Source organism: Mandrillus leucophaeus, unplaced genomic scaffold (assembly GCF_000951045.1).
Source record: "Mandrillus leucophaeus isolate KB7577 unplaced genomic scaffold, Mleu.le_1.0 Scaffold4, whole genome shotgun sequence".
Taxonomy (NCBI): Eukaryota; Metazoa; Chordata; class Mammalia; order Primates; family Cercopithecidae; genus Mandrillus; species Mandrillus leucophaeus.
In genome coordinates this window covers 13,606,589-13,633,771 of record NW_012104253.1, presented here as the reverse complement: position 1 = coordinate 13,633,771, position 27,183 = coordinate 13,606,589, and the positions used below count along the sequence as shown (strand labels likewise).

General features: G+C 51.1%; 1 protein-coding gene across 1 annotated transcript in view; it reads right to left on the bottom strand.

Annotated features, from left to right (window-relative positions):
* CCDC88C (coiled-coil domain containing 88C) overlaps window positions 1–27,183 on the bottom strand; it is a 151,800-nt gene that overhangs the window by 13,811 nt on the left and 110,806 nt on the right. The window contains exons 18-27 of the mRNA XM_011991814.1: window positions 25,433–25,560; window positions 23,925–24,066; window positions 22,580–22,768; window positions 21,313–21,474; window positions 19,242–19,519; window positions 15,346–15,489; window positions 12,371–12,557; window positions 8,919–9,064; window positions 5,936–6,025; window positions 4,030–4,268 (exon numbers count right to left, since the gene is read on the bottom strand). Coding sequence (XP_011847204.1) covers window positions 4,030–4,268; window positions 5,936–6,025; window positions 8,919–9,064; window positions 12,371–12,557; window positions 15,346–15,489; window positions 19,242–19,519; window positions 21,313–21,474; window positions 22,580–22,768; window positions 23,925–24,066; window positions 25,433–25,560 — 1,705 coding nt within the window. The remainder of the gene's footprint in view (window positions 1–4,029; window positions 4,269–5,935; window positions 6,026–8,918; window positions 9,065–12,370; window positions 12,558–15,345; window positions 15,490–19,241; window positions 19,520–21,312; window positions 21,475–22,579; window positions 22,769–23,924; window positions 24,067–25,432; window positions 25,561–27,183) is intronic.

The following is a 27,183-nucleotide window of genomic DNA, read 5'->3' as shown; positions in this document are numbered from 1 at the left end:
TGTCTGAACGGAACAATCAATCCTTCAAAACAGAACATATTTTATAAGGGCCTTACCGGAAAAGGCCCACAATTCAGTGCTCTGACAAAGGAAGAGGAGAGAAGGGCAGCAGTTTTAAATTTAGCTGCTTAAAAATAAAGTCTTAAAAAAACCCCTCACTTGACAGAGGCTGTATATTTTAGAAAGTGCAGCAACCACCCGCCAGTGCTGCTTGACACACGGGCAAAACATAAGCTCGCAGGTGCAAGAGACGGGAGAGGGGCACGGCCACTCGACTTACTTAGTACGGACATCCTGGCCCAAGGACATGTGCACGTATATCCTGAGGCTCCCCCTAAAACTGTGTTGTGCTGAAGAAACGGTCCAGGGAGTGTGACAACTCATCTTCTATTTTGAAATCAGAATCCACGCTGGCTACTTTAAGCTTGAAATTGGGGGCAGGAGGAGGGGTCCGCTATCGGCCATCTGGCCTTTTAGACGCTGGCTTTTTTTGTTTGTTTGAATTTTGGAAATGGAGGAGGATACACAATGCAGACACATGATAAAGGAAAGGGATTAGAAATCTCCAATGTCGGAGAAAGTGACAGGCTCGTTAGGAGAGGATGGGATGTCGGAGGAAGACCAGAACCGCAGGCGTTTAGAGAGAGCTGGGTGGGTCGTTGGAGACTTGTCTTTGTCCTTGTTTTTGCTTTTCAAAAAGGGACTCTTTTTGCGCGGAGGTGCTAAATTGTTACCAATTGGATAACCCAAAGGAGGAAGGAAAAAAGAAAACACAAATAAATGAAATGAACAATAATGACAAATGAATCGAAATTAGCTAAATGTACTTAAGAAATCAGAATCCCATCTTGCCCAGGAAAGATGAAAACAGTACACAGTACTCAGACCAGAATCAGGGCTCAGGAATCATCTGTGCTCTGACTCAATTAATTTAAAGGCACCTGAGTGCCAATAACTTATTTCCTCAGCACGTGAGGAGAATTACATACTGCCCAAGGGGCCAAGGTTTAGATGATTTTTCAGTTTCAGTGTGCCAAATTATTAAGCACGAATGCTTATTAGTTTAGGGCCCAGCTTCTCTTACTCATCCATTTTAATGACAGGGTCCCTAACAGCTCAGCTCACACAATCCTCCCGTTCCCACTCAAAGACTTTGGGAACACTCAATGATCCGTTTCAGGGCGCTGTAATCAAATACTCTACCTGAAGTATTCACTAATGATTTTGTATCTCTAAAATAATCTTTTGGCAGGACGAGTTTTAAAATAATTTAAATATCTCCTTTGCATATGATTCAAAACCAAGAATCATGATTTCCTTTTAGATCTTCTATATACATCCTCCACTCCAATCCTCCACTCCTTAGCCTTTAAATTACAGTGTCTTAACAAAGCAGACAATTGGGCTAACTTCTTAAACATGTCTTCTATTAACATTAATCGACCTAACCAATTTCTGATGTAGGATTAAAGTTGATGCCAGGATTTCCATTATTTCTTCCTCCACAGCACCACCTGGTGGTGACAGTGGTTCACACCACAGAAAAAGGGACCAACTCATTCAAGGTTGGTGTCCTTGTGGCCAGTTCAGGGCTAGGCTCTTGTTCGGCATCTTCAGGGACCCAAACAGCTTTACCTGGAGGCAGTCCATGCAGTTAAGTGCATGCAGTTAAGAGCTCAGGCCCCGGAGTGTGGTTGACCTGAATTTGTGTCCCACTTACCCAAGGCAAGGGTTTCATTCACATTGTTGAGCCTCACTTTCTCAGCTCTACAAAGCGGAGGCCACTTTCACCTGCCTCAACAGGGTCGTTAGGAGTCAGTGAGATGCATAAAGCACATAAAGTAGTTAAAGGGTGCTGGACCCAGAGGGAGCACCCAAGACATGGTGGCTGCTAGCGATCGTGACCATGGTTACGGACCTGCTCGCTCATGGATCGCTTTGGACCAGTCAAGCATTTTTTTCTCTGAAAGTTTTCCTAACTCAGACTGATTCTAGTTAATTAATTCCACTTAAAACAGTAATACAAGTTGAGATGACAAACGTCCAAAAATTAAACAGGAGCCAATATAAAAACCTGAGGCAACAGAACCCCTCTAGATTAAAAAAAGTTAAGCTTATCGTTTACTCACGAGTCCTCTAATTTTTTTCTTTTTCTCACCCTGTCTTGATGGTGCTGACGCTATCTAATCTCATCCCCATAAAGAATGACAGTATTAGTCCCCGAATAAGGTGCGTGAACATTATTTTTGTTAGAGATGGGGTGTCACTCTGTCGCCCAGGCTGGAGTAGAGTGATAGCTCGCTGTAGCCACGACCTCCTGGGCTCAAGTCTACTGAGCAGCTAGGACTATAGCTACGTGCCACCACGCCTGGCTAAATTTAAAAAAAATTTTTTTTTTTTTTTTTTGTAGAGATGGGGGTTTCCCTGTGTTGCCCAGGCTGGTCCCAAACTCCCGGCCTCAAGTGATCCTCCTGCCTTGGCCCTCAAAGTGCTGAGATTATAGTGAGATTATAGGCATGAGTAACTGCATCAGGCTTTTTTTTTTTTTTTTTTTGCATCTGAAGGAGACACAACAGGTACTTGTGAATGTGCCCCCCTGAAAGGCTTGTGCACACACCACACTCACAGGGTAGCCTGTCGCTGGTCCTCAGTGCTATATCCTCTGCCTCCAAGACCTCATGGGTCTCAGGCATAGGCTGGGTCTTCAGAAAGTCCTGGTATCCTTTGTAAAAATTTAAATGACTCGGGATAAACAATCCCCCCAAAATGGTATTTAAAGGTAAAGCTGAAAATTTAACAATGTGTAAGGTAAATGCTGTGTCTAATCGATTCTAAGACACATTTTTTTTCCCTATACTTTAACATCTCGGAAATTAGGAGGCAGTTTCAATGGTGTCTCAGTCACCACTGGCCAGGTGGCCACAGTGACAAAACGGACATTGTCATAACCAACTCATCTTGCTCCTATTTTCCTTTCATGTGTGTGTACAAAAATCGAATTCTTATTTAGAAAAGCTCTTTCAGCAAGAGCATAATACAAATTCGAAGTGGTGGCCCTGTACCGTTTGATTGCCTCGTGGTATTTAGAGTAACTGTACAGCTTTCGTGTCTCCTGAAAGGTGATGAAATCCAGCATACATGACTAGAAACCCTGTTCTTGTTTCAGAACCTCTGGCAAACTCCAAAGGACAGCCCTGAGGGAAAAGGCACAGGGTGTCCTATGGCTGGTGGGTCACAAGGCCAGATCAGGCTGAAGAAGTCGTAACCCACCTTTCAAAGTGGTAACAGATGAATCACCCAAGGGCTTTCAGGACATCTTATATACATGGAGAATGTGTTGAGTGCACCTGGGATCTCCCTGCACAAAGCGGCTTACTACAAATCTTTGGCACATATGAGGGAACCTCAAAATAAGCTTCCTTGCTTGTCTCTTTGGTACCTGCACGAATGTCAGCTTTGGATATTCAAATATCTGCCTGGCTACGTGATGAATGATGCTTTTCATTCTAAAATAACAAAAGCTGCTGGGCGTGGTAGCTCATGCCTGTAATCCCAACAGTTTGGGAGGCTGAGGCGGGTGGATCACTTGAGGTTAGGAGTTCGAGACCAGCCTGGCCAACACGGTGAAACCCCGTCCTACTAAAAATACAAAAAATTAGCCAGGCGTGGTAGTGGGCGCCTGTAATCCCAGCTACGTAGGAGGCTGAGGCAGGAGACTCACTTGAACCTGGGAGGCAGAGGTTGCAGTGAGCTGAGATCATACCATTGCACTCCAGCCTGGGCAACAAGAGTGAAACTCTGTCTCAAAAAAAGTAAAATAAAATATAAAATAAAATAACAAAAGCATTATGGGACAAAACGGTCACCATGCTGACATTTCTACTTGGCTCATAACACACCTAAGCAGAAGGTACATGTGCAGTCACTCACCCCCGGCACGTTCCTGCACAGGTGTGCACAGCCACCGGCGAGAGACCCTTCAGGACACCCCCTTCCTCACCCGACCACGGCCAGGGCGGCCGCCCCTACCTTTCCCCGCAGACCCGTTGTGGGCGTCGCGCTCTTCTGTACAGCTGGAGCCCAGTGGGGGGGTGTCGGAGTTCTCGGGCTGTGATCTGAGAGGCTGAGAGGCCGCCGGCGAGGCGGGGTCTGGGGACTCCAGCTGCCAGGGAGGGCTGTCCACGGTGGATTTTAAGCGTTCCCTCGAACCCTCTTTCTTTGGTTTGATGAGTTTGACTAAGGCTTTGGCTCCAATCCAGTGGTTCTTCCTAGTTAGAAGTAGATGTTTAGGACATAGCCAGCCCTCCCACACACGCCCAGCGGTACCTGGTTCCCTAACGTGGGCTGGGATGTTCTTCCCCAGTCTGGGAAGTTTGGCCATGTTCACGTGGGGTTCAGGACGATGATGCTCATGACCATGGTAATCGTTTTTGGGGCTCAGGAGCTGGAACCTAATTCTCAGTTTGGCGCAGGGCTGGGGATGGTAGAAGCATGTGCATCATGACAGAAATCCACTCTAGTCTCCCCGAATGAAGGAAGCGATGCCGGGCTTAATTTAGTTGGCAATTTTTCTGTCAAAAAGCCATTTCCATGAATCTCATTTTCTGCTAAAGTTAATCATCAGTGAAATAAGCTGACATTCCCCTGACTCCTCCCTTGCACTGAGCAATCTGGGTGAGTGGAGAGGGCAGAGGAGAGCAGCCTGTTTGATTAAAAATCAGTGCATTTAAGGAGTAAGCAGTAACATCACAGCAAGCTGGACACCGAGGACATCCTGGTGTGACATGAAGAGAACCCCGCCTGGGCTCTCACCCTGACTCTGAAACTAAACAGTGCCTATTTATATTATCACTCCAGTTTCTCATCTGGGCTTCAATTTCTGTGTCAAACAAGACTCAGACCAAGGTTCTGGGCCAGGCACGGTGGCTCATGCCAATAACCCCAGCACTTTGGGAGGCCGAGGCAGGTGGATCACTTGAGGTCAGGAGTTCGAGACCAGCCTGGCCAACATGGTGAAACCCCATCTCTACTAAAAATACAAAAATTAGCCGGGCGTGGTGGCACATGCCTGTAGTCCCAGCTACTCGGGAGGGTGAGGCAGGAGGATGGCTTCAACCTGGGAAGCGGAGGTTGCAGTGAGCTGAGATTGTGCCACTGCACTCCAACCTGGATGTCACAGCGAGACTCTGTCTCAAAAAAAACCAAAACCAAACCAAAACAAAACAAAAAGCACACACACACAAACCAAAAACAGACTGAGGTTCGGAAATTCTGTGGTTCTGGATTCCCAGAGAGACCTCAAGGGATTTGCGGAGATTTTGACTTCAAGGCTGGGCCAGGACAATCCGAAGGGACAATTCCTTGGGTTCAGGCCGTGGACAAGGGGCAGCACTGCTAGGCTGGGCCAGCTCCACTCAGGGAGGAGCTGCTGCTCTCTGGGGAAGAGACATATCGGTGAAGCCACCCTGAGGTTCTGTGCATCCAGAAAAATCTGCATGTGGTCCAAAGGTTCCCACCTTTGAAGACCATGGGGGCTGGGCCAAGTGTGCTGCCCGAGCATCCTTTCCAAACCAGGAACATGGGTGTCCACACCATGTTTAATCCTGAGACAAAACCCTGACAAGGCAGCCCTGCCATCCTGCTTGAGTGACTCCAGTACCACGGATGCTCTGTCCCCTTCAAAGGCCCACAGCTAAATGAAGCCTGTGTCTCACTGGGGTCACCCGGCACTGGCCGCCCCTCACAGGACAAGCCAGAGTACAGAGGCAGGCGGAAAGGATTGTAAACTCTCTCTGATGTGGGAGACATCTGTCACAGGTGATCTGCCACACAGCGGACGGTGTGGGGCCTGCCCTAGATGGCTGCTTTCACCCTGTGCACAAAAAAGGAAGCTTTTAAGTTCTGTCTTTATGTCACCACACTTAAATCAACTCACTTCTTTGGAGGAGGATCATAGAACTTGTACTGATCCATGATTTTTTCTTCCAGCTTTTCCTTATGTCTTCGTAAGGCATTTAATTTGTCTCTGTGAATACAGGAGAAAGAAAACCTATCAATCCAGTTTTAAATCAAACAAGTGAATTTACTCATTGGCCCAGCCTGGAATCTTGTGCACCCGGGGTTGGTATTCTTCCAGGATTGAGATGAGGTTAGTCATCACCGTCATGGTCGCTGAGTTTGGAATACGTGAATGGAGGCAAGCGCCGTGGGTTCAGGGAGCCCTGTGACCCTGAGATTTACTGAAGCCCCTGGGACCCAGCTCAAGGCAGCAAACTTCTAACAATCTGAGAACTCACGCTCAAGACCCAAGGTTTCTCCTTCCAGGTTGTTCAAGACGTGGGGTGCTCCTGGGGTCAGGCAGAAGCTACTCCCCGGTGGTGAGGGGGTGGGGTTCGGGGGGTACATATTACCACCACCTGGGCATTGAGGTTGAAAAAGTCAGCTCAGCAAAGTCAGATGCGTGACTCAGGGCTGTTCCCCCTCAGAAGCAAACTCAGAAGCTTTCAGGGGCCAGAAAGAGAAGTTAATGAGCACAGCAGGGCTGGAGAAACCAGGGACCCTGGTGGGGACTGCAGTGAGCTCCTGTGCTGCCAACGCTGGCAGACGACTGCATGGGGGAATGAACCAGGGCACAGCAGGGCGGACCTCCCAAGAAGCCAGATGCCCAGATGATGAAGCCAAATCTCCCAATTCCTAAATATTGGAAGCTGGGTCATTTTTCAAGAACTCTGCAAGGGACCAAAGAGATATCTCTTGAATCTTGGGCAGGCTCAGGCACCTCTGCTTACCGGGGAGATCTTGGCCTTCCTCATACAAACAGAAAGCTTCTGTTTGCACTTAGGGAGTCACAGGGCTGCGTCCACAGTGCATTCGGAGCAGCGCTGCCCACGGTACTGCGGACTACTGCCGACTCCTGCCTCAGCGCTGGGTGGTCTTGAGAGCCCAGACCCTTGGTTTCCTCATGGTCTGGAAACCCTTGGTTTCCTCAAGGCCTGAAAACAAGGCCTTACATGAGAGATAACAGCTCATTCTCGAAGCTGCCAAGGTCCTGACCCAACCAAGGCCTTTCCCAAGAGCTCACGATGAGGTGAGCCCCTGTAACAAGCGATCTCAGCCACGCTCCGCTCCCAGTCCCTTGACTCGACATCTGTGTGCTGGTGTTCTGTGCTCATGGCCGTGCTGCTGAGCCTTAAGCCTTGAGTGCTTCATGGCTGGGGATGGCCCCACAGACTCACACAAACTCCAGGGCCCGGAGCAGGCCCCAGGAAGCCTGCCAACCCGCTGGCCTGGAGTAGACACTGTCTAATGCAAAAACGTCATCAAATAATCCCCCTGAGTGCTCCTACACTCCTTCTAGTTAGCACCTGCCCAACCTCTGCTGGCGATTTTTATCACCAGGATTATAGAGGGCCAACTTCAGGGTCATTTCCACCCCACAATTACAGTGTGCTTTTACATACAAACCATCCTCCCGAAGGTGGCACGCCAGCCCTAGACACGTAGGTGAAGCCAACAGAATAACAAAGGGGCATCGTTACATCAGAGAGCTGGGACAGCACCCTGGTGTTCACTGTGACCACAGTGATCACGTCCCACCACAAGCACGTCCCTTCTTGCCTTCCCCATACTGATGCCAGCACACCCATGCCTGCCCGGACGCCAGTACCAGCCATTCCCGATCACGTGGAAGGACAGCCCCACCACCATGGCCAGGATCCAGAAACCACTCTAGATTCTTGATTCCTTGACTTCTGAGCCACGAGATTCCTGGCACCAGGGTTCGTCCTCTTGCCCTCTATTTCTGGAAGCTTCTCTGGCCCTGCTAGAGTAGTATATCTTCCAAAACAACTCCAGGAATCCAACATCTTTAGCTGGACACGGAAGCTACCACAGCTGAGCGTACACCTCCTTTTCCAGCCTTCTCTTCGGATGCCCCCTGCACATTCCCCGCACTTAGACCACCCGCCACAGCTCACCTTCTTGTCCTCACCTGCCACGGCCCCCCTTCCTGTCCTCACCTGCCATGGCCCCCCTTCCTGTCCTCACCTGCCATGGCCCCCCTTCCTGTCCTCACCTGCCATGGCCCCCCTTCCTGTCCCCTCACCTGCCACGGTCCACCTTTCTGTCCCCTCACCTGCCACGGTCCACCTTTCTGTCCCCTCACCTGCCACGGCCCACCTTCCTGTCCTCACCGGCCACAGCCCACCTTTCTGTCCCCTCACCTGCCACGGCCCACCTTCCTGTCCCCTCACCTGCCACGGCCCACCTTCCTGTCCCCTCACCTGCCACGGCCTACCTCCCATGGGCCTCCCCCAGGCCCTCCGGGGTAGCTGTGGACTTCAACTCCCCCTATGTTTTTTTCCATGCTTCATGTAACCCTTCACATCTGGCTGGTAATGGACAAAGCTTTGTTCACATCTGACCTTCCCTACTGGTTCCTGGCTACCAGGGGACTGGTTCTGTGCACCTCACAGGGCCCACGCTTAAACCAGCACCTCGTAAATACCAGCTGAGTGAGGCCAACTGGGGCACACCAAGCCCACTTCCCTCCATCCAGGGGGACGTGGACAGGTGCACAACACTCATTCCCAGCCTTCAGTTTCAATTCTCCCTGAGATACTTCAGTGTTCTCAAGATTTTTTAAAGTGAATTTAATTCTAGAAGCAGAGAAAAGAAGCTTCTGGTGGTGGAAAGCACCTCTGAAAGAGCAAACAAAAGCCAACTGCCATCACCTCTAGAAACTGAGAACATTCCAGGAAACTAAGGGAAGTCCACGCTGGTGACCGGTCTGTGCCCTGCCCTCAGGATCCCAACGGGCCCAGGGGGTCCTCTCTGCATGGGAAGCCAGGACGTCCAGAGACTGAGGACGTGTAACTGTGGTGAGGGTGTGGAGAGCGGTTCGGGGACTCCCTGCTTACATGTACTGCTTCTGCTCCTCATGGTACTGCTCCTTGTTCTCCATGTTCTGCTCTAGAAGCATCTGGTTCTGCTGGCTCAACAGCTGGATCTGGCTCAGGAGGTGATGATTTTCTTCCTCCAAGTTCCCCTTGAGACGGGAGAGCAGCTAGAACACAGACCAACAGCATCTCAGACACCACGGGACCAGGTGATCCCACTGCTGGGAACCTAGCTTCCAAAGGAAGAAGGCCACTGCACAAAGATGTTCAACGCAGTATAATCTACAGCAGTGGAAACGTGGAAAGGGCCAAACGGCCAATGACGTGGGAATGGCTGAGTTCCCTCTGTCCAATCCAGATGTCTATGGCAACATGTGGCTACTGAGCAGTAAAATGCAGCTACTCTGAATCATGATGCACAAGTGCAAAATACGCAACAGATTTTGAAGGCTTAATACAAATAAAAAGAGTATGAAAAATCTCATCAATAATGTTTTTGTTTGTTTCTTTTGAGACAGAGTTTTGCTCTTGTTGCTCAGGCTGGAGTGGAGTGGCATGATCTCGGCTCACTGCAACCTCCGCCTCCCGGGTTCAAGCGATTCTCCTGCCTCAGCCTCCTGAGTCTCAGCTGGGATTACAGGCGCCTGCCACCACGCCCAGCTAATTTTTTTGTATTTTTAGCAGAGACACGGTTTCATCTTGTTGGCCACGCTGGTCTCGAACTCCTGACCTCAGGTGATCCACCCGCTTTGGCCTCCCAAAGTGCTGGGATTACAGGTGTGAGCTGCCGTGCCTGCCCTGAAGTCTGCCAACTTCTGTTCTAGAGTATGATTGGGGGGCAATGAGAAAATCACAGGCTTTGGATTCCAATGCACGACTCTGAGAAAGGAGGATGGGCTCATGGGGCCACCGTAAAGATTAACACAGAGGAGAACACAGCAAAATGCCTGGTGCACTGGAGGTGGGAAACACAGGCTGTCCCCTCCTCGTCACCCCATTAGCAATTACAACTCTGACTTCAGAAAAACCAAAATTCTCCCTGTTTTTAATGTAATTATACATAATTTATGCATACAGTGAGAAGAACTGGAAGGGAAAAGGTGAGGCTATGGCATTTTTTCACTAAAAATACTTCTGTGATTGCCACTGCTATATTACTTGGGCAACAATTAAAACAAATACCATAATAAAGCATTAGTCTCCCCAGTGTAGAGAACTGCACGAGGCTTGGGGATCAGGCACATCACAAACGTGGCAAGTCAGTGGTCTGTAGGGTGAAAGGCCGTCCCTGGAAACTCAGGTTTGGCCCAGTGGAAAGACCCTGTGTGGCCGGGGGGCTCCCAGGAAACCAAGCCGGCTGGGCCCCGCCCTTCAGCCCAAGTCCATGATCCTGAGGGCCAGTGCATCCCAGTAACAATGGGGGAGCTGCTCTTCCACCTCATTAGATGCCGGGCAACAAACCAACCCAATGTGGCATACGGGCTCCTGGAGAGAGGCGGGTGGAAGGAGCGGAAAGCCCGGCTCCGAGCACAGCCACGCCCTCATCACTTCACTCATGCTGCTTCGCTTCTGCCACAGGGTGAACCATGTCCCCAAAATTCATACAGTGAAGCCCTAAGCCCCAGTCCCTAGCATGGGACTGCATTTGGAGACAGGGCTCATAAAGAGGCCATTAAGTTAAAATGAGGCTGTGGTGAGGGTGGGCTCTGATCCGATCTGACTGATGTCCTTTCAAGAAAAGGAAATTTCGACACACAGACACTAGGAATGAGCCCGCAGAGAGAAAAGAGCACCGCCTGCAAGCCAGAGAGAGGCCTTGGGAGAAACCAGCCCTGCCGGTTCACGGATCACGGATGTCCAGCCTCCCAAGCGGGATAAACCCACTTCTGCTGCTTAAGCCACCTGGCTGGTGGTCTTTCGCTCCTCCAGCCCAGGGAGACGAACATGGCTTCCATCTGCGGCCTGTTTGGGGAGACTGGTTTGTGCTGGATCTGGAGTTCCGCTGAATCCCTCCCCAGAAGCCACCATCCCGGCCACAGCCCTTCCCTCCTCCCCTCTCAAGACCTGTGTTCCACCCTGAGTGAACCATCAGCATCTTCCAAAAAGCCTCCCCATCCATTTTTGTGCAAATCAGTCCTTCCCATGCAAAGCCTACCACACGTGTCCAGCTCTTGCCAGTCCTTCACTTCACCACAAGTGTGACCTTTTCCACGGGGCCTGCCTTGCAGCCCCTGACCTGAGGCCTCCTGGAAAGTCCTGACACACCTGCCTGTGACAGCACAGCCCCCGGGGCAAGGATTCCACAGGCAGTGCCGTGGCCTTTGCCTCCATCCTGCCTCCACCCCCATGGGGCCCTCAGGGTCCCAGGGTCTCTCATTCTCAGGGGGCAGCATGATATCCGGGTGGGTGCACCCTGCGCCTTGGTTTCCTCATTTGTGATGTCTCACAGGGCTACCAAGGGGTCTGGACAAAAGGCGTCTGAGACTTTTTTTTTTTTTTTTTTTTTTTTTGGCAAAGGTTTCCCCCTTCCCCCCCCGGGGGGGGGCAGTGGCGCAATCTCGGCTCACCGCAAGCTCCGCCTCCCGGGTTCATGCCATTCTCCTGGCTCAGCCTCCAGAGTAGCTGGGACTACAGGCGCCCGCCACCACGCCTGGCTAATTTCTTTTTGTATTTTTAGTAGAGACGGGGTTTCACCGTGTTAGCCAGGATGGTCTCGATCTCCTGACCTCGTGATCCGCCCGTCTCGGCCTCCCAAAGTGCTGGGATTACAGGCTTGAGCCACCGCACCCGGCCGACTGTTTCTTGACAAAAGAGCAAACCTTGTCCTGAGGTGCCAGCTGTCCCTGGGGCTGTCTAGGAGGTGGGGTGAGACCTATGTGCTCCTCCCTGCCAGACCTGCCTCACCAGCCTTCCGTGTGCTGGGGTCTGTTAAGATCTCATCTGGAGAGGGTCTTGCTGCTTGAGACCATTTCCAACCTTGTGTACTAGAAGGGAGGGCTCTGGAAGCCGGGGACTCCTGAGTGAGCTCCGTCCCAGAGGCAGCCACACCCCCAAACGGAGCAAATTCACACCACTGCTCTAGAACAGTGTGACTTCACACCACTGCTCTAGAACAGTGTGACTTCACACCACTGCTCTAGAACAGTGTGACTACGGAACTGAAGAGATGTAGGAAGACAGCGTAGACACGGCCAAGAGGATTGAGATAAAACATCATCAACTGTCCCCACCGGACCTCTCCCGACCCTGCAAAAGGCAACGGTCAGACGGCGGTTTTCGTGTACAGTCACACCAGAAGCCGCACTGACCCCGTCAGCACCTCTGGCTTCACCACAGCCTCTGTGCCACCTCCACACATTTGTGTCTTCGCGCACAAATGCCCATGAGGACCCCTCACAGCCTGGCTGAGTCCTGGGTTGTCCCCTTGGGGGACTCATCCCTGTTTCCCGAGGCTCCCCCGACGCGGGCCTCACCTCGCAGTGGTTGTCCAGCTTGGTCAGCGAGATGTCCATGGTCTGGTGCTGCTCCTTCAGCTCGTCAAAGCGGGCCTGCCAGCGGTTGAGCTCCAGCTGCGCGTTGTTCAGTGAGGTTTTCAGCTCCTTGGTGTGGGCGTGCAGCTCCTCGTACTCCCCCTTCAGCTGGTGGTGCAGGAAATTGACCCTGGAGGGGGAAGAGTCACAGGGCAAAGGGGCTGAAGAGCCTGCCAAACAGGTATCGGCCCAGAGGCCTGGGCTATGTCCCAGCTCTGACAGTGGCAGGCTGTGCAACCTTAAACAAAATCACAACCTCTCTGGGCCTTTTTATTTTTTCCCCATGTGTAAAATGAGGAGCTTGAACAAAACTGTCCATCAGCAAACTGTGTTCTTTGGGGTTCCAGGAGGGTACCCTTGATGCCACCACACTGAGCCTACAGGGAGACTGAGCAGGCAAGCTCATGAGCAGACAAGCTCAGACACCTGTCTCAACATAGCATCATGCTATGAGCTCTTCTATGCTACAGCTGTGGTATCTGTGTACACTTGAAAAATAGGATTCTGCTGTTTAAAAAATGTTTAAACCACTGAACTAGAACACTTTTGCTCTAAAATTCTGTCTCTGCCCAGCTCTTCTTCCCAATTCCAAGCCCCTTTCTAATTTCACCTCCTGAGATAAAGTGTGAGATGGTGTGTATTACGTAAATCTACTAAAATTGCCATCATCAAAGCAACTATTACCCAACTGGGAGTTCCCTGGAGATTTGTATCAGAAAGCTCAAATTACCAGCGTCTTGTGGACTTGATTTGGACATAGACATGTCTTATTTGGCCTGTACAATTTTACTTTTTAAAAACAAATTAGTTGGCCGGGCATGGTGGCTCACGCCTGTAATCTCAGCACTCTGGGAGGCTGAGGAGGGAGGATTGCTTGAGGCCAGTTCCACACCAGCCTAGGCAATATAGTGAAACCCCCATCTCTGCAAAAAGTAGAAAAAAGTTGCCAGGAACCTGGGAGGTGGAGGTTGCAGTGAGCTGAGATCACGCCACTGCACTCCAGCCTGGTGACAGAGCGAGACTCCATTTAAAAAAAAAAAAAAAAAAAACGTTGCCAGGCACAGTGATGCACACCCGCGCTCCCAGCTATCTGGGAGGCTGGGCTGGGAGGATCACTTAAGCCCGGGGGTTGAGGCTACAGTGAGCCGTGATCATGCCACTCCACCCTCAGCGGCTAAACAAGATCCTATTTCGAAAAAAAAAAAAATTAGCCGCCAACATTAAAAAATTTGAAGTTTACATCAACACCCAAACATTCAGGTTCTCTTAAAATGTAAGAAACAAAAGGCTGACCAGGCAGTCCCGGGCCTGCCTCCAGCTGGCGGCCTTTGCTGGAGCCGATTCTTTGCTGCCCTTTTAGATAATGTGCATTCTCTGTTCTACGGTCTGTGGTCTATGTCTGGCAGTGTTTCACCCATGTGCCTGATTTGCCTGGAGAGCCAAGGTATCTGAGTTTCTAACCCCCCGTACACACTCATTCAAGTATGTGGGAGGAGGAAGAATTTCGTATGGTCAAGCCTTTGCAATGAGACAAGACCTGGATTCCATCCTGACTCTGCTGTTCACTAGAAACACTGACTTGGAACAAGTTATTTAATCTCTCTCAACCTGTTTCCTCATCTGTTTAAAGAAAAGGGCCGGGTGCGGTGGCTCAAGCCTGTAATCCCAGCACTTTGGGAGGCCGAGACGGGCGGATCACGAGGTCAGGAGATCGAGACCATCCTGGCGAATACGGTGAAACCCTGTCCCTACTAAAAAGTACAAAAAAAAAAAAAACTAGCTGGGCGACGTGGCGGGCGCCTGTAATCACAGCTACTCGGGAGGCTGAGGCAGGAGAATGGCGTAAACCCGGGAGGCAGAGCTTGCAGTGAGCTGACATCCGGCCACTGCATTCCAGCCTGGGTGACAGCGCAAGACTCTGTCTCAAAAAAAAAAAAAAAGAAAAGTCAAAAAGATAATAATAGTATAGTCGATTCTCATTATATGTGGTAGTCATGTTCTATAAAGTTGCTGTAAACACTGACTTAGTGAACAGCGAGGCATCCAGCCTAGGGAAAAAACACAGAATTAGGTTCCCGGGAGCCTCTGGTCACATTTCTGTTACTTGATCAATACATAACCTTGTTTTATGTGGGTTTCTGTTTAAAGATACCTTATGTAACACAGTCACAGCCAACAGCACTATCACTCATGCCTGAACAAAGCTTATCTAAGACTTTTTTCTCTGTAAGGCACATCACAGCCACCTTCTGCTTAGGGACATGAAACAGCACTTCAGCAGTACAATTGTGGGTCATTTTAAACAGCAAAGTCACTTCCCGAAAGCACAAAATCTGAAAACTGTGGCACTGAGGAGATTCTGAAAGGGACATTTGTTTGCAGTAGGAGCTGAAACAAGAAGGCAGCGTGTTGTCGTGTGTGCCCTCAGTTGGGAACGTGCGCATCCAGCAACTCCCACATTTCACCACTCAGTACGGGTCCACGAAAGCTCCACGGAGACTGGTCTTGGGGTGGCAAATACAACTTTAGCAAGTAGGTGGATTCACAAATAGGGGCTCTGTGAATCATGAGGAATCTGCAGCTTCTCCTTTATGAGCATGAGGTGGGCTTATGCCAGATGATGAATTCACCTGTGCCTGATGCAATCCTCACAAGGGTCGGAGATGGCGGGGTGGGGGAGAACCACCCAACTCACATGACGCACCATCCCCAGGTGTCACCTGAGTCCTGGCATGCCAGCAACCAGCTGGAGTTACCCTTTAGCTTATTTTACCCACCCAGCTGTTCACATAGCAAGGGATAAAAATCCACCATTGCCAGGGCACTCGACCTTCTCAGTGGTTGCTATGCAAGGAGGGTCTGAACAGAATCAGGGGTGTTGAATGCCGCTGCGTGCAGGGCTGGGCGCCGGCGCTCACCTGTCCAGTTCGCCCCGCAGCCTCTGGTTCTCGCCCACAGCGAGGGCGTTTGTCCTCTGCTCCTGCTGCAGCGCCTCCCGCTCCGTGGTCAAGACCTTCTCCCGCTCCTCCAGCTCCGCCTTGCACTTCAGCATGTCACCGTGTCTGTTGGAGGGAAACACCTCCTGTGAGTGTGGCCAGGGCCGCCTTTTCCTACACGTAACTCACACCCCAGAGGATCTGCGTGTCTCCTGTGAGAAAACGGGATTCCTCTGGAGATTCTCTCTGCAGAAGTGAGGGGCATGGGGCAGGGAGCAGGCGGGGAGTGCGGCCACCGGGAGTCACGTCCAGGCCAGTCCCGAGCCCCGGAGCCCAGAATCCTCTTCCTCCAGCCCGATCTGCCTCCATAGTCCCTCCATGCCCTGATCAAGCGGTCCCTCTTCCTTTAGCCACCTGACAACGCGATGACTACATTTTCTGAGCTCCATGCCCTTCTCTTTTAGGGAATTATAAATAAGCACAAATAAATCTAACAGAAACCATAAAACAAACAGTGGAATTCCACTGCACATCACAACTAATCCCACCCTCCAAGGGCTGGAGAAGCCTCTCCCTCTCCCCTTCGTGCTCGCATCCACTTTTTCTTAGTCTGGCCTCCCCCAGGGCACAGAGGCTCACCCAGGAGCTGCCAGGGACTAGCTGTCACATACACACAGCAGCTCTCCTCGGCCCCTCAGCCACAGTCCTCACCTTCCCCACAACTTTCTCCCTACCCTCCAGGCTCTAACCTTCTCCAGGCTCTAATCTTATCCAGGCTCTAATCTATCTTTGTTGGTGCACTGGCCATCTCTGGGGGGCAGAGTACAATGATGCAGCCGCATAGGCCCTGGCCCCTCCCCCTCCCAGCCTGTTTCAACCTCGTGTGTTTACGCGTGACCCAGGATCTCCTAGCAGACTGGAAGTGTTGAGAAGTCTGAGGCACGGTCTCCTGATCTTCCTCATTCAGACAAATTCTTCTCTACAGACCCCTTCCCGAGTGTCTCACACCCAAAGACAATCTGACAGAGACTAGCCAGTGTCCCTGGGGTTTCCAGCCTTTCTCTTCAGGACTCCACTGCACCTTGTTGGAAAAGCACATTAATCAAGCATGTCTCTAACCATTAGCAAATGACCCAACTGTAGGGCAGAAACTTTATAAGTCTTGCTCACCACTGAATGGCCGTGTGAGGAATGACACGTAGTGAATACTTGTTAGAGCAATGAGTGAGTGAGCGTCTCTGATTCAAAAGTGTCAAATGAGAAGAGAGAACCATCATCCTTGCGTGCCATGTACCTACACTCCTAAACCTGTAGCCCTGCTGCAGACACACCAAGGGAGCCTCCAGTCATCTGTCCAGCCAGCAAAAAGCACTGAGTAACCACCACATGCTGTATTGAGCAAGGACCTGCAGGGAAAACAACAGTCCAAACTCCACCTGCCAAAACCTTTGCCCTCTGAATGCACATTAAGAATACAATAAGGGGCCCAGGCGCTGTGGCTCATGCCTGTAATCCCAGCACTTTGGGAGGCCGAGGCGGGTGGATCACTTGAGGTCAGGAGTTCAAAACCAGCCTGGCCAACAAGGTGAAATCCCATCTCTACTAAAAAATACAAAAATTAGCCGGGTGTGGTGGTGCATGCCTGTAGTCCCAGCTACCTGGGAGCCTGAGGTAGGAGGATTGCTTGAACTCAGGAGGTGGAGGCTGCTGTGAGCCAAGATCACTCCACTGCACTCCAGCCTGGGCAACAGATTGACTCCATCTCAAAATAAATAAATAAATAAAACAATACGGCATTATTTAATATGACATAACATAACATAACACTAAGAATAAGGCACACAAGTGCCTGGTGAGTGCTGGGCATCATGCTGGTATCAGACGGACACAAATGCTTCATTAGTTTGTCAACTGGGTGCAACTCCTACCACGTCTAGACACAGAACCACGTACACAATAAATGCCACACAAACAACAAGATGGGTGGGGGAAGATGAGGGAGAGATCAAAGTGCCAAGAGGCAGAAGATGCTACTTTAGGCCGGAAGGAGTAGTCTTATAGTTTCAGATGCCTCAACAGCCCCTGAAGGATGGAGATCTGGATGGATAAAAGGGGTGAAGAACTCCAGATAGAGACAAAAAGGAAGCACTTGATAAATGAATGTCGTCACCACCCATGAACCCACAAGCATCGTCAGTGCCCACACAAGGCTTTTGTGACTCATGACATTTGTGCTCCTGACCGTGGAGATGTCCTCCCCACTCCCACCTTGAAGAACCAATGATCACTCAGCCATGTTGTTGAGGCTGCTTCAAAGGAAACACCACCAGCAGGGCCACTTCCCAGGCAAAGGAAAGTGGATCTTGCTCCCTCTATTGTACTCCAAGTATCTGAGAGCCTCTCTTTAGCCACATCTCTCTCATGCATCAGATTCAGGTACACATCACACCTGCCCCTCAGACTCTGGAGAGCAGCATCCTACCTCTCCTAGCCCTCCCAGGATCGTGCCATGCTCTGTGCTGGTGCCTGGTACCATCACTGATTAGCAGGAGACAGAATCCCAGTCCAGGTTGGCTGACTTAATGAATACAAAACCCAAGACCATAAACCATCAAGAGTGCAAAGTTAAAATGTCTGCATTTCAATGTATGTAAGTTTTACCTGTAAAAAATGGGGCTTGGGGATGGAGAGTGGGAGGTGCACATGAAATGAGAACCGCAGGACATAAATGACTGTCGAGGGTGCATGACGCGTACACAAGAGTTTCACTATATGATTCTGCTTACTTTCTGTATGTTCGGAAGTTTCCATAATTAAAGGTTAAAAATGAAAGAAAACAAGCGAGACCTTGATATGAAAGAGCTGGGAGGCCAGAGAAGGCACACCCCTACAAACGGAGCCATGGAGAATTCCCTCCTTATTTCTGTTTTGGGGAGAAAAGAGAGAAGAGAACCCTTAGGGATCAGGGCCGCAAAGGCCCACTGGAAGTAGTAGAGGCACCCCCTTCTCCACACAGGACCCCTTCTTGCTACTATCTCCAGTTGCACAAATTCCATATTGCTGAAGATAACGTTTTATTTCCTTCCCTTTGGGAAAGCTCAGGTGCCCCAACAATGGGAAGCAGCCAGACAAGAGATTTCCTGCAGGGGAGGGCCGGGGAAGTCCTGGTCCTGAGGGTAGCCTGACAGCCTCCCCAGGCCTGGCCCAAGGCCCCGCGGCAGGCCTACCCAGGGGCCCCACCTCCACCATCCTTCACCTCCCTACACACCCTGCCTCTCCCCTGGGCCTTGACCACTTCCCCAAGGCCCTGTCTCTCCTCCAAGCTCTACGCCTCCTCCAGGCTCTACCTCTCCTCCAGGCTCCATCCCCATCACGAGGCTCTGGCCTCTCCTTCAGGCTCCACCCGCCTCCCCCAGGCCCTGCCTTTCCCACAGGTCCCACCCATCTCCCCCAGACCCCACCGCTCCTCCAGGCTCCACCCCTCTCCCGAGGCTCTACCTCTGACCTCTCCTCCAGGCTCCATCACTCTCCCTCAGGCCCCACCTTTCTCACAGGTCCCACCCATCTCCCCCAGACCCCACCTCTTCTCCAGGCTCCACCCCTCTCCCCAGGCTCTACCTCTCCACCAGGCTCCACCCCTCTCATGAGGCCCCTGCCTCTCCTCCAGGCTCCACCCATCTCCCCCAGGTCCCGCCTTTCCCACAGGTCCCACCCATCTCCTCCAGGCCCTCTCCATCTTTCCTCCAGGCTCCACCCATTTTCCCCAGGCCCCGCCTCTCCCCCAGGTCCCACCCATCTACCCCAGGCCCCACCTTTCCCCCTTGCCTCTCCTCCGGACTCTACCCCTCCCCAGGTCCCCTTCCTTCCCCAGGCCCCACCTCTCCCCGAGCTCCTTGTGCTCCAACTCCAGGTTCCGATGCAGCGTCTTCAGGCAGCTGTGCTGGCGGATGAGGGCCTCGTACTCGGCCGATTGCCGCTCGTGCAGCGTGCCCAGGTGCTCATGGTCCTGCAGCAGGGCCTCGTAGGCCGCTGTAAGCTGCTCCTGCTGCCTCTGCAGGCTCTCGTTCTCCGTCTCCTTGGCCGTGTGGTGGTTCTGAAGCAGCGCGTACTGCGCGGTGAGCGCGGCACTCTGGGAGCTCAGTGTGGAGTTCTCCACCTGCCGAGAGGGAGAAGCGCGGCGTGGCGCAGGCCCCACAGTCAGCGAGGAGGGCTGGGGAGGTCAAGTGCTCGAGCAGACACGAAAATAGCTGGGACCTTCAGGGCAGAAGATCCAGAGGGTACCCAGGACGGCTGTTCCAGAACTTAAGGAACTGCTGTGGGAAGGGGACTAAACCACATAGACGGGCACTCAGAGGCTGCTTCAGTCCTGAGCCACTCGCCACAAATGCGAGCTGCTGGGGCAGATGATGTCCTTTTCCTAGATAACTCCTTTGGGTGCTGTGCCCTCTTTGATAATTTTTTAAAAACCTCTTTTCAGCTGGCTGTGGTGACTCAGGCCTGTAATCCCAGGACTTTGGGAAGCAGAAGCAGGAGCATCACTTGAGCCAAAGAATTCAAGACCAGCCTGAGCAACATTGTGAGACCCCATCTCTACCCCCCCCCCCCAAAAAAAAAAAAGGTATTTTTAACTTAGCTAGGCATGGTGTTGTATGCCTATAGTCCCAGCTGCTTGGGAGGCTGAGGCAGGAGGATTGCTTGAGCCCAGGAGTTGGAGGTTATAGTGAGCTATGATTGCAGCACTGCACTCCAGCCTGGGTGACAGAGTGAAACCCTGCCTCTTACAATGAAAACAAAACCTATTTTCTAGAACAAGCAGACAGAAAATCTGTACATAAGGATATAGAATACCTGAACAATACTATCAACCTACTTAACATAATTGATATTTGTATACCTCTGCATCCAACGACATCCAAAATCACCAGAAACTGAAGAGAAGGGAATATTTCCCAAATTATTTTATGAAGCCAGAATTACCCTGATATTAAAACCAGATTAAGACTGTAAGAAAAATCCAAAATAGTCAATATACTGTTTTCTTGTTAGCAGTACAAATTCCAATTTCTTTGCCAAACAGTTTCCTGTTGATTGTCCTTGCCCCATAAGTTACATATTTTCAAACTTTTCTCAGAAACTGCAATAAAAGGCCAGGTGTGGTGGCTCACACCTATAATCCCAGCACTTTGGGAGGCGAGGCGGGTGGATCATTTGAGGTCAGGAGTTCGAGACCAGCCTGGCTAACTTAATGAAATCCCATCTCTACTAAAAATACAAAAATTAGCCAAGGCACAAGAATCACTTGAACCCAGGAGGCAGAGGCCACAGTGAGTCAAGATCGCACCACTGCACTCCAGCTTGGGTGACAGAGTGAGACTCCCATCTCAAAAACAAACAAATAAAACCTGCAATAAATAAATAATTTTCCACAGTCTACAAGCAATAAATGAAAACAAGCATCTGAAGTGGCACACAATCCTAGTTCTACTTGATGCTCTCAACAGTCTGGGAGCCTCTTCATATCCTACACTTCCCTCTTAGAGATTAAAAATTTACATTAGCTTAAAAAGAAAGAGTTCTGCCAGGTTCTACAGTAAAGAAACCTGGTTAACTTTGTTAAACCAAGCTTAATCCTGAAACCTCTTTTCCAAGTCAGTCCTCATAACACCTCAAGGAAAAGACTGGAAAACATGGACAAGAATGCAAGTGAAAGGAGAGAAATAAAACTTTTGCCCATGCAGCCATTTTCTCAATCACTGAAAACGGCTTAAACACTATCACCCCCTTCACTGATCACTGTTTGCAGCGGGTCTATTAACAAAACCCCAAAGTGCTCTGTGCTTTGATCTGCTGCTTCTTTTAAGGAGTCCTAATGCCCCCAGTTGGTCCCCAGGAGCCAGAGATAAACATCCCGCGGGGCTTGTGACCACTGGCGCTGGGAGCCCCATTCACCTGCAGCTTGGCGGTCTGTGTCTGCAGTGTGGTGTTGTGCTCCTGCAGGAAGGCGCTCTGTTTCTGCAGTGTCAAGATCTGGCTGCTGAAGGTCACATTCTGGGTCTCCAGGTGCTGCAGCTGTTCCTTGAGCAGCTGCTTCTCAGCCTGCAGAGCTGCGTTCTAGAAGATCGGGAAGCATGAGCCAATCAAACTCCAACTGGGTAAAGGCTAACTGGCCACAGGTACTTGGGTTGTAACGAACTCTCAAAAGTTGAGGTTTTGGGAGCCAAAGCGAGGGTCTGCTGGATGAGGGCAGTATATTTTCTCTCTTTGAAAAAGAAAATCAGCAGGATTTTTTTTTTTTCTAAAGGCTACATATCATGGGGACACTGCCTGAGACCCAGGTATGTAAGTGGGAGGTGAGTGCATGCTGGAGTTAAAGCCACTTCCTTTGTCTCTTTAATGCTTTCCTTTGTTTTCTGTTGAACACCTTAAGAGTGCATTTCTGTCTCCCATTGACTCCAACCCTGAGTATCTCACAGGACAGAGAGTCAAAGCCTTAGGCTACAGCCTTACTCAGAGGTGACAGCAAGTAGAATAAGGTGCTTCACGTTACATGAGATTAATAAAGACCATGTTAAAGTTTGCCACCAACTGGGCTAAAGGCCAGGACCCCGTAGTCTTTTACTCTCCCTTATTAGCATGGGGCTTTGGATCAAGTCTCTTAAATTCTGTTTCAGCTTTATCATTGATCAAATAATGAAAATCACCACTCTGAACTTCATAAAGTCATTGCTGAGAATCAAAGTCAGAGGTACGGACATGCATTAGCAGACTTTTTCCAGCAAGGGCCAGATAGGAAATACTTCTGGGTTTGCCAGCCATGGGGTTTCCATCTCAACCTAAAGAATCACTGTCACTGTAGGGGAAGCAGCCCCAGACAACCTGTAAACAATGGGCATGACTGTCTGCTAATAAAACTTTATTTACAAAAGTGGGTGGGGGGTGGAGTCTGCCAATCCCTGGTACTGGGCACTGAAAGACACAACACCCCAGGAAGAGGCTGAATTGCCATGAAGACTGTGTGTGCCCCTGATGTGAGAATCACTGAAGGGACCTCGAATGAAGAGGAGCCCCCGGGACCTGCAACTCAAGACGTGTCCAACTAGATCCGGCTAAATCTCCTGTGTTCTTTACAGCAATGACAAGTCATCAGTGGGACTACTGATAGGGCAGTCTCTCTCTCTCTCCCCCCGATGGACCATGCCCAGGCCAGCCCACTCACATTCCGCTCCAGCTCGATGGCCCGGTCCTTCACTCGGAGAAGCTCCATGGTGGCTTCCTTGTGGCCGGGCCCCCAGGCCTCCTTCCCCTGGTGACTGGCGGCTGTCTTCCCCGCAGGGTGCTTGAAAGAGTTCTGCAAGTGCTGCCCCTCTCCCTCGTTCTGCCTGAGGGTCTCACACTCCTTCTTCAGCTACAGGCGGGTGTGACAATGAGCAAGGAGGCTTTAGGCAGAAGCAGCTTGGCCTGGAGCCCCGAGTGAGTGGCTGAGGGCAGCCGCACCACACCCTCTGCACTCCCCACACTCGCCCGCCCTGGTGCGTGTAAGCGAGACGCGCTCCTTTTCTTTTGAGGGGAAGGCACCAACCCTCCGCCCTACACTTTCCCTTCCCTTCCACAGAGGACAGGGAGGTGGGGGCCTGCGACCCGTTCCTGCCTCAGTCCCCGCTTTAGCTACATGGCTTCCTGCTTTCCTGAGCCTCAGTTGTCAACTCCTTCAAAGAGAGGTGAGGCTGGGATACAGGACGTGAACAGGGACGAGGTCTCAAAGCCCCTGCCGGCGCTGCAGCGGCTTCATCCAGATTCCTATTCAATCCTGCAGCCAAGAAGCACGGCACGTGTTCAAAACTGAGGCTGGAAGAGCACGTGTGTGGAAGGGGGGAGTGTGCACACCTGATGATGACCTGTGAGAGTGTGCACGTGGAGAGCACGTGTTGGGTGTGTACACCTGTGTGTGAGGAGCATGTGTCTGTGTGTGGAGTGTGCACATGTGGCGGGCACATGTATAATACATGTGTAGAGAGCATGCATGTGTATGTGTAAGGAGCATGTGCATTATGTGTGTATGGAGAACATGTGCGTATGTATGTGGAGAGTGGAGTATCTGTGCAGAACACACATCTATATGCATGTGGAAAGTGTGTTCCCACATGTGACAAATATGTGTGCACGCATGCACCCAGAAGTAGACATGTGCATGTCCTCACGGGTCCCTGTGCACCCGTCTGTCTCATCAGAAGGCTCCTGTGAGACTCTGCAGGCCGTTGCCCAGTGCCCGATGTGCAGTTTCACGGAGGGCTCTCATGGGTGTTCCCATATCTTGCCTGGTGGACTTGGTGCTGCTCTAGGCCACTGCCCGCCTCCCTGCAGGCCTGTGACTCTTACTCTGGTTCTGTTTGGCCCCAGTGTGTGTGGTTCTGAGGGTGGCTCCCTCAGTCACCCTGCGGCGCATCCACACCTGCCCTAGAAAACGGGTATCCGGGTCACCCCTCTGCTATACAGGTGAGGGGCTGGAAAGGGTGAGGCCAAGAATGGGCAGCTGGGCCGCACAGTGAAACCTCCACGCTCACCATCTGCAGCTCGCTCTCTAACTGGCGATTTAGGCTCGCTTTCTCTTCCATCTGTGCTTCCAAAAGCACAATCTTTTCTTCTTTCATGGCTAGTGTTGTTTTTAATGCTGATTCATTTCTGCCCTCCAAAATCTTGTATTTTCTGGAAAACACAAAGATATAATAGTATCGCTTATCTACTTCTCCACAAGTTCCCAGTGTCCTCACTGTCAACACATCATTCCTTCCATTAGGCTGGGTTATGGAGCTGCAGCTTTTGGTCTAGAAGAACTCATGAGCCAAAACTCATCTTCCCAGAGCCCTTTGGGGGTCCCCTGGGTAGAAACACCTGTGACACCTTCAAAGGCGACACCACAGCTACAGTTTTACGGTCACTGTCTGAGGCAGGAATTACTGCCATTTTACCCAAGGGGAAACTGAATCTCAGAAAGGTTAAGCAATTTGCCCAAGGTCACAGTGCTAGGTTAAGTGGTAAGTCTAAGGCCTTTCCACCAGAGAGGACTCCTACTATAAGACATGTGGATCTTCTAGGTTACAAGTCCAGGAAAAGACCAAGACCTTGGATTTCCTTAAAAAACAAGATCAGGACGAGCACAGTGGCTCATGCCTGTAATCCCAGCACTTTGGGAGGCCGAGGTGGGAGGATCACTTGAGGTCAGGAGTTGGAGACCAGTCTGGCCAACATGGTGACACCCCATCTCTACTAAAAAAATACAAAAATTAGCTGGGCATGGTGGTACATGTCTGTGATCTCAGCTACTCAGGAGGCTGAGGCACGAGAATCACTTGAAACCAGGAGGCGGAGGTTGCACTGAGCCAGGATCACGTCATTGCACTCCTGCCTGGGTGACAGAGTGACACTTTGTCTCAAAACAACAATAACAACAACAACAACAACAACAAAACCCAAGATCATTTAAGCAAGCATTGCAGGGAAAAACTCTAATAGTCTACTTTTTAAAACACATTAAGAAGTGTGGCTGGGAGCAGTGGCTCACACCTGTAATCCCAGCATTTTGGGAGGCTGAGGTGGGCAGATCGCTTTGAGCTCAGGAGTTCGAGACCAGCCTGGCCAAAATGGCAAAACCCCCTCTCTACGAAAAATACAAAGATTAGCCAGGTGTGGCGGTGCACGCCGGTGGTCCCAGCTGGGTTCTCCAGCTGGGGCTGGAGGATCGCTTGAACCTGGGAGGTGGACATGGAGGTAAGCCGAGGTCATAACGCTACACTCCTACCTGGGTGACAGAGTCAGACCCTGTCTCAAAAAAAAAAAAAAAATTAATAAGCTTTTTCATCAAACAAAATCTCCTTCCACACCTATCTGAGGACCTCAAGGAACAAGAGCTGGAACAGAAACGACCAAGGAACTTTGGGCTCAAGGAACTGCGTGAGATCAGAGCCCTCGGCAGTAGAGAGTTCATGGCGGTCTCAGGGGAGGGTGAGGAGCCTGCAGACTGAACAGCGGAGGAAGTGCTCCCATGATGGGGAGAGGGAGAGGAGGCCCTCACGTGTCACTGCCGCTGTCGTCCTCCTGCAGCAGCAGCTCCCTGTTGAGGCCGACCTTCTCCAGTTCCTGGCTCAGCTTGTCCAGCTCACTGCTGAGCTGCTGGCTCTTCAGCTTCTCCAGCACCAGGTCCTGCAATGATGGGGAGAGAGCACGGGACAGGAGCTCAGCAAAACATGCAGGGAGGCCAGGTGCCAGCCCCGCCCGGTGTGAGCAACTGTCCTCCCAGACCACGGCTGCCTCCGTGTGGAGCGAGGGGACTCTGAACCCCAGGGATGCTCTTCCCAAGAAAAGCCAATGAATGCACTTGTCCAACCCTCCTGGTGCTGAAAACAACCAGACCAGGTGGCAATATGTCAAGGATGGATCCAATATGCCACTTCTCTAAGTCATGTATTTGAAACGCCACTTATGTTGACCTTTAAGTAGTACGTTTGATATCTGGTAATACAGCTGCCTTTTCAACAGAGAAACAAGTAATTAAATGCCCCTTGTAGACACTTTGAAACATAAAATGTGTGAAGACGGGAAATATTTTATTTTAAACCCTGGATGTGGTTTACTTTTCATTTTTTAGAGACAGCATCTTGCTCTGTTGCCTAGGCTGGAGTGCAGCCGTGTGATCACCGCTCACTGCAGCCTTGAACTCCTGGCTCAAGCGATCCTCCCACCTCAGCCTCCTCAGTAGCTGGAATTACAGGAGTGCACCACCACACCTGGCTAATTTTTACATTTTTTGCAGAGATAGGGTTTTGCTATATTTCCAGGTTGGTCTTGAATTCCTGGCCTCAAGTAATCTTTCTACCTTGGTCTTTCAAAGTGCTGGGATTACAGGCGTGAGCCACTGCACCCGGGCTTGGTCTACTTTTCAAAACGTGGGTGTTGAATGCACGTCAGTGGTTCACTTCCTCCACCCCAGTTTATGTCAGCACCTCTTTGTAGCTCTCTCGGTAGTGACCGTTTTCTGCCCGGTGTCACAGTCATTCACATGCATGCTTTACCCTCCTACCAAATCCTCAAACCTGAAGGCCAGTGTGACAGAGACAGTGATGCTTACCACCTGCTCCCCCAAATTTACCAGCCACCCTGTATCAGCTGAAGCCAGGTCACCAGCTCCGGCAAAGGGGCTGTAGGTGGAAGTGACGTGGGTCACTTCCTGGCTGGAGCACAGAAGAGCCTATGTGTGACCTTCAGCTGCCCTTTTGCCTGCCAGGGCAACCGCCCAAGCCTGGTATTGAGACGGCAGAACCATGAGATCAAAACAGCCTGGACTGCTGAGTCAAGCAGGACAGACTCCCTGGAGGCTCCCCTGGACTCTGGTGAGCAAGAGGTAAGCCTTGGCTGTGATGAGCTGCAGAGATGCTGGGGTTGGCTACTGTAGCACAGCCTAAACCTACGCTAACCAGCTGGGGCTCTGTCTGCATTCATATTTTGGATCTCTCCCCCACAGCACACGGAATTGCCTGCACGGATGGTCAGTCATCTTTTTCCATTGTGGAGACTGCTCAGTGTTCACCAAACCGATTTCCTTCTCTTGTGTGGCATGTGGCACCCTGTGGTTGGGTGTGGCTGTGCTGCTGAGCCCGCCCATGCAGCGTGATCTTCCTCACTCTCTCTCTTCCTCCTCTACCCACCACATGCCGAGGAACTAGAGAAGGACTCCACTGGGGGTGCCCAAGTCTCAAGATGGCAGAAGCCAGGTGCCTGAACTGGGCCTTAAGTGCAGTGCTCCAGTGCCTGGCTTCTCCGCCCCCC